The sequence below is a fragment of the Sceloporus undulatus genome, chromosome 6 (genome assembly GCF_019175285.1).
Source record: "Sceloporus undulatus isolate JIND9_A2432 ecotype Alabama chromosome 6, SceUnd_v1.1, whole genome shotgun sequence".
Classification (NCBI taxonomy): Eukaryota; Metazoa; Chordata; class Lepidosauria; order Squamata; family Phrynosomatidae; genus Sceloporus; species Sceloporus undulatus.
This window is the reverse complement of record NC_056527.1, coordinates 1,045,897-1,053,456: the sequence shown is the minus strand read 5'-3', so window position 1 is coordinate 1,053,456 and position 7,560 is coordinate 1,045,897. Positions and strand designations below refer to the sequence as shown.

General features: G+C 48.4%; 1 protein-coding gene across 1 annotated transcript in view; it reads right to left on the bottom strand.

Annotated features, from left to right (window-relative positions):
- Positions 1-3,711, bottom strand: part of LOC121932821 (SCO-spondin-like) — a 143,447-nt gene extending 139,736 nt beyond the window's left edge. Inside the window, 3 exon segments of the mRNA XM_042471812.1 lie at positions 441-523; positions 2,340-2,513; positions 3,701-3,711. Coding sequence (XP_042327746.1) covers positions 441-523; positions 2,340-2,513; positions 3,701-3,711 — 268 coding nt within the window.
- Positions 3,712-7,560: the final 3,849 nt, after the last annotated feature.

Here is a 7,560-nt window from a genome sequence, read left to right as displayed (position 1 = left end):
AGAGAAGTGCTCTGGTCCTCCTTCCTCATCATCTCGGGTGGCTGGTGTCAGGAAAATCAATCCACTCTGGGTTTCAGTCCAAACTTCAAAGGAGATGTCTATGGTTCCACTCCCTCAAGTTAGTTTCAGCATCCTAGGCCCCTCTGTTAAAATTTGGACTAAACCCCAGAGTGGATCCAATGCATTGCCCCCAGGTGGCAATCACCCATATATCTATCCCAGCCTTCTTTCCTCTTCCCCAAATGGCTTTTCGTGGCCCAAAAGAGAGAGCTGGAGTGGGGGCAGAGGGTTATTGGGAATATAGCTGACAAACCAGCAGGATTCCAGCCCCAGTGTCTGTCTGTGTTTGTCTGTCTATGGCAGCATCCAGGAGGGCACATATGAGCTATGCCATCCATTCCCGGTCCCCGCAGCATCCTTGTCCCACCTGGCAGCCTTACCTTCCGAGCAATGGGGGCCGCTCCAGCCTTCACAGCACACGCGCACTGTGCGGTTCCAAACCGTGGGCCTAGTGTCCTCCGGCCTGCAGTAGGGAAGATGGAAACAGGGGAGGGAGCAAGAAGATACGGATCTCCTCCAGTAGAATAAACCCCCGCAACTGTTTTAAATTGTCCAAATAGGTGCTGGAACCAATAGATTATGTTTGGTGTGCATAGGTGAGAGTATTCAAATAAACCAAATACATGTGAAAGCTGTTAGTGGAATGGGCTCATGGAATCACATGGTCCTAGAGTTGGAAGGGGCCCCCAGAGGCCACAGAGTCCAACCCTATGCTCAGGGCATGACCTCCAACTAAAGCATCCTTAGCAGTGAGCAATCCAGCCTCTTTCTGAAGAAATCCAGAAAAGACCCCACCACTTTTCTAGACCATTGGTTCCATTGCCAAACCACTCTCATGCCAAGAAGTTCTTTCTATGGTCAATCGAAATCGACCTTCATGTATCTTCAAACCATTAGACCAGGTCCTACTCTCTGGGGCAGCAGAGGACAAATCCTGGACACTCTTCTCTGTGGCAGCCCTTGACATATTTCAAGAAGGCAACCATGCTACCCCTCAGTCTTCTCTGCTGAACGTGACCAGCTCCTTCCACCTCTCCTCATAGGTTTTGTCCTCCATACCTCTTTATCATCTGTGTTGCCCTTCTCTGAACTCACTCGTCTGCATCCTTCTCAAAATGAAGTAATCGAAGCCACATTTTCATAGAATCATAGAAGCCTAGAGTTGGAAGAGACCCCAAGGGCCATCCAATCCAACTCTGTTTTGCCATGCAGGAACTCTCAATCAAAACACACACACATACACACAGATGGCTATCCAGCCTCTGCTTAAAAACAGCCTCCAAAGAAGAAGACTCCATCATCATCCAAAGGGAGCATGTTCCACTGTCGAACAGCCCTTACTACCAGGAGGTTCTTCCTAATGTTTAGGTGGAATCTCTTTTCCTGCAGCTTCCATTCATTGCCTTGCATCCTATTCTCTGGAGCAGCTGAAAACAAGCTTGCTCCCTTCTCAATATGGCATCTCTTCAAGTATTAAACGGGGCTATCATATCACCTGTTAGCCTTCTCTTCTCCAAGCTAAACATCCCCAGCTCCCTTAGTTGTTCCTCATAGGACATGGTTTCCAGACCCTTCACCATTTTAGTCACCCTCCTTGGACACATGGCTCCAGTTTCTCAATGTCCGTTTTGAATTGTTTTGCCCAGAACTGGACGCAGGATTATTCCAGGTGGGGCCTGACCAGAGCAGAATAGAGTGGCACTATGACTTTCCTTGATATAGACACTATACTTCTATTGATGCAACCTAGAATCACATTGGCCTTTTTAGCTGCTGTATCACACTATTGACTCATGTTCACACATATAGGTCTCCTTAAGCCAGATGTTCCCCATCCTATATCTGTGCATTTTTTTCTTACTAAATGTAAGACCTTACATTTCTCCATGTTGAAGTTCATTTTGTTAGTGTTGACCCACATTTCTAACCCATTAAGGTCATTTCGGCAAGCCCCCATACGCATCCACGCCACCGTTAAGGACGATGGGACTTCACCATTGAAGTCAATGCTGTAGAATAATGGGATTTGTAATTTGATGAGTTCTTTAGCCTTCTTTGTCAGAGAGTTCTGGTGCTGCAATGGTTAAATCCCATTGGGGACAACAGGACTTGCGGTCCCATGGATTTTGGTATCCGTGGGGAGGGGTCCAGAACGGATCTGGTAGCCCAGGGGCCATCTGTCTCCAGCCTCCTCTGGCCCTCTCCAGCTCTTTGGTAGCCCACTGGTCACTTCTCCCTTTCCACTGGCCCTCCTGCGATTCCACCACTCTCCTGCTCACTTGTAGACGTAGCACATGTTGTCCACTCTGCCGCTGGCCTGGCGCATCCTCTCCTGGTCAAGCAGCCAGCCAGCCATGTTGTATTGGTAGACCTGGGCGCAGGGCACCACTTCCTCCTGCCGCGGGGTCACCACCTGCTCCTCCGTCACCTGCACCAGCCTCTCGCACCAGTGCCTGCATCCCCAGAAGACAAAATGAGAGGGTGGCTGGAGCAGGGCCCCCAGGGAAAGACACACCATCAACCACCCACTCCCTGAATCTCCCTACAAGCCAAACATTTGCTACTTTCATGAAACAAGGGCTGCGTCTACACTGCAAAAATAATTCAATCTGATGCCACTTTAAATGCCCTGGGTCTAACCTGTGGATTCCTGGGATTTGTAGTTTGCCGTGGCACCGGAGCCCTCAGGGAAAGAAGGCTAAAGAGCTCATCAAACTACAGATCTGAGAATTCCATAGCATTGAGCCATGGCCATTAAAGCAGTGTCAAACTGCATCATCTCTGCAGTGCAGATGCAGCCAATGCTTCAACTGACTTCAGTTTAGGCATAACCAGGATCTACTGCCAGGGCCTAGTGCTAGTGTGGACAGCAATTTTCACCCCTGGGAGCTACGAATGCCTAGTGGAGTGTCCCCTCTAGGACTCTCTAGGTCCTCCAGTGCATCTCTGTGGTCAGCATCTGCCAGACACTGACCATAGACTTGAGCTGGCAGAGCTGCATATGCCTAGCGGAGTGTCCTCTAGGAGTAGGTCCTTCCGTGCAACTTTTGGTTAAAGTTTTAGTTAGAATTGCACTGAAGGACCTAGATATTTCTAGAGAAAATATATTAATAAAATCTGTGAATAATCAAATCCACAAAAGTCAGAGCCGCAAATGTAGAGGGACGAGCGGAATGCAATTAACGGGGTGAGTTGGTAAAATTCCACATGAATGGTAGATTGATAGTGAATTTAGTGCTGCCAATGGCCTGTGCCCTCTGGACACCCTGTGCTTTTTGTGTGTGTGTGCGCACACACGCACACACACACACTCCTCAGCCCTGCTTCTGACCTGAGTAACCAAAGGGGTCAGGCATGGGGTCCCACAGACCCCTGTCTTTCTGCCCCAAATTCAAATGCCAGCTTCTCTCTCCCGCTGGCAAACCGGAACAAGGTGATCTGGAAATTAGAGGTTGGATCAAGTCTTCTGTGGCTGCCTTCCCACACACGTTCCAGCCTGGCTTGGTGGCCCTCCTCTAAAGTCCAGTCTAAAACCTACACTGGATTCCCTCTTGGACACAGGGATGCCATCGATGGATGCTGCTGACCAGCTGCACATTCATAGACAGCGCAGAGGGAGGGATGTGCACCTGTTCCTTACCCATGGTCCATTGCCAGTACCTCCTGGAGAAACAACCATGCCAAGATGCCCTGCTGCCATCTGGAGAAAGGACCCCCTGGGCATCCCACCTTTCGCATCTCCTCCGAGAGTTTGGACCGGCCAGAGTGTCCCTGGGAAAAAAGTGGGACCACAGCATGATGGAGTTGGAAGAGACCCCAAAGGGGCATCCAGTCCAGCACCCTTCTGCCACGCAGGAAGGTGCAAGCAATGCACTCCTGACAGATGGACTATAAATAAATATAGTTAATAAAATAATCATAAATCAGCAACAAGAGCTAGTCATCGCAATCCTCTTTTGGAAATGGATAGGGCAGGACTCCACTCACCATCTTCAGGTCTCAGACCCCAATTCAGCAAGACCTGAACCCAGTGCGCACAGAGATACGCACACTTTTCTGCCAGCTCCTTCTTACCTGCTTGCACTCCAGTGAAGGGCAGAGGAGCCAAGGAGAGAAGCATCTGGTTCCTCAAGGCGGGTGCATTTATATCAGGTAGGATTAGCCAATTTTGGAAGCATCTGGAACTCCTGGGATTGGAGCATTCCTCCCTACGTAAGTCCAGCCATTGTCCATCCACACTGCCCACTCGGACGGGACGCACAGAGACAGACACACCCCGGGGTCGGATTATCAATGGTTGCGGTGGTGCGGTTGCTCCAGGCAATTGCAAGAAGGACTCAAGTGGGGGAAAGGGTTGCCCTCTGTCTTCCTGCCTAAATCGGCCAACGTCTCTGTTTTCTCCAACATTTTTGGTTGCAAAGGGATCTTGTAGCACTTTTGAGATTGGCTGTGCGAATGAAGTCGTAGCATGAGCTTCAGTGTACTTGGTGTACTTCCTCAGAAGCATTTTTTGGGTATTAATTGAGTGCAAGCACAACAAAGAAGCTCCTTTCTGCAAAGCCTTTTTATAAGTATAGTTTTATGGATGTTGCCATTCAACAACAGAACAATACATGGATTAACATGTAAATCTCTTCCTCTCAAGCAACAGTATGTATACCCCAATCTCTTCCATGCCAGAATTCACAGGTGCTGGTGAAACATCAGGAATAAACTCTTCTGGAACACAGCCTCAGAGCTCAAAAAGCTCCTAAAGAACTGTTTTTATAGTTGCCCAACTGCCCCCTTTTCTCCTCATTCTCTGACTGGCTAGACTTTTTTAGCAGCATTGGCATTGGGAGGTTGGTGAAGGAGGGCTGGGAAAACACAAACTTTCAGTGCCAGGCTGCAGCAGTGTGTCTGCAGTAAACAATGCAATAAAATCTTGTGCTTGTGGGGCAGAATGGGATTCTCCAGGTGTTAGGAAGGATTGAATATGGGGAATTATACGAGAGGCGTGTCCTAACAACGCACGCAGTGGGATCGTGTCCCTATGTGTACACCAGAGGTTGTCTAGTCCAACCCCAAGAGACAGAGACTCGGATGCCAAAGGAGGTGCAATTAAAATATGAACATTTATTAAAAACACACAACAAAAGGGATCAATCACACACACACACACACACACACACACACTACTATAGCAAGTGAAGGGTGAGTTCGGGAGTAAAGGAAAAGGACAGAGGCACTGTTGGGAATATTTATCTTCGAAGTCTTCTCCAAGGCGATGGATTGAAGGATGGTGGATGGTGAGATATGGCCGCAAGAACGGGGAAAGAAAGCGGCGGCCGCAGTGGCTAGGAGCTGAATTCCGGCGGGCAAAGCTAACTAGAGGCCCAAAAAGACAGTGAGCTTGGCTTCGCTCAAGTGATTTCAGCAGAGCATATGGCTCCAGGAACACAAGCTTGGAGCGAAATGCTCTACAAGCCCTGAACTTCTGCTCTACAAGCCCACGGAAGGGCAAAAAGTGGGGTCCTTATATACCGCTAAACATAACCTCAGGCTATGGCAGCCTGGCAGACAAAAGGCTTGATGACTTATCTTTGTCTAAGCTGAAACTTACACAATGGATACACAAAGCATAGGTCTGGCACTTATTCAGGGGGAGCAAATACCTTGATGATCAAGCCGTTAATCTAATCACTGGCTCATTAAGAAGGAAGCCACATCTATTGTCTTCCTCTTGCTGGCCCTTGCAAATCTGGTTTTGCAACTCCCAAACTGCTGCTGAAAGGTTTAGATCTACCTTTGTTCCTGGGACCATGCCTAGCAAGGGGGCGGGCTCCGTGGTCTGATGGCTTTGGGGATAATGGCAGCTAGCGATGGGGTCAGTCAGGGGTCATGGCTCCAGACCGCATGGCACCCCAATTTTATATAAATCCATACTTGATAACACAGGCAATCCTCCTTTTGCGGCATGGACCTCCCTGGAGCAGGCAATGCAAAGAGTAGCTGCCTCCAGATTCTGACCTGGAGGATGCTTGTGAACAGCAAAACAGAGAGCAAAGGGGAGAGAAGATGAGCCATCCTCATCCGCTCCCCCAGCCTGGTTCATTTTTGTTTTTAAAGCAACAGATCTGCAAGTTTGGCCAGCAAAATGGAAATTGTCCGAAGAGAAGCTGGTGACAGAAATAGTCGTCCCTGGATGCACTTTGCAAGAAGCCTTCAAGTGGCCTCTGGCAGGTTCAAAATGTGGCTTACCAAGGCTCCCCTGACCTGTCATTGCATCTCACACACATAAAATGTAAAAGGTTTGCCAAAACATGTTGAATCATAGAATCATAAAATTACAGAGTTGGAAAAGAGACCAATGGTCATCCAGTCCAACCCGCTTTTCTTCTTTCTGAATTCACTCTTTCCATGGGAGTTTATCACACTGGGGTTAATTTTAGCATTAAAGAGATATTAAGGCACATTTAAAGCACCCCGCAAATAAAGCGAATGATTATCACAAGTAAAGTGATATTGGAGATGCATTGGCACCAAAAGTAAAAAGATGCACATTTAATGCTTCTTTGTGACCACTTTAATGGCAGGTTTTGCGCCATGTTGCGTGAAACTGTTACGCGTAATTACGCAATTTTCCCAGGATATTCATGGGATACACTCTCAATCTCCTTTGTGTGATAAAGTCCATGGGACCCAGTTTTCTGAAGTCGTGCCCAGAAACACATCTCTTTCGCTGCCTCTCTCTTTGTGTGTGTAAAACACTTCCATTTGGAGTACACTTTTTGGTGAGTTTTATCTACGCAGCACCTAAAATATCATTCCAGAGGCAACAGACCAGGGACCTCTTGGAAATTAAAGTTTCTCTGCCTAAGGAATGGCACAGGACGGGGTCTCAGCCTGGACCTCAAGGGAAGTTACTTTTTGCTGCTGATGGAGTTGAAATTGAATACTCTTGTTTTGTCCTTCATCCCTGGTCCTCCTATAACCAAGAAGTGGCCTCTGCCTGCATTGAGATCCCTGCAGTCCATCTTAATGGAGATGTTTGGCCGTAACTAGGATGTGACTCAGGGGGTGTCCAGCCGCTGGCCTGGCTCCCTCCTTTGTGTTTGGCTGGTGCCCCCACCAGTTTGTCCATCCATCCGTGGCCCAGATGCGGATCCTGTTGATCCTGACTTCCTGGTCTCCTGATCCTCTTTGCAAAGAATCCCAAGCCCCCAGCGGGTCCCTGGCTCCTCTGGTCTAAATACTGTCTTTCTTGAGGGTTTGGTCCCCACCCCCCCAAAATATACTCCTTCCTCCATTGCTTCTCAGTCCAGGTCCAAAACAAATAGCCCCCTTCCCTCCTCTATTTGGGTTTTCCATGACACTTTTGCAAAGCGATGGTTCAAAGTCATGGGTTGCTAATCCCATTTTCCATTTGGAGCAGCCTGGCTGGGAGACAGCGGCTCAATTAAGTCAGTTGATGGACAGAGGTTAATTCAGAGAAGATGGAGTTGGGTAGGAATCTGCAGT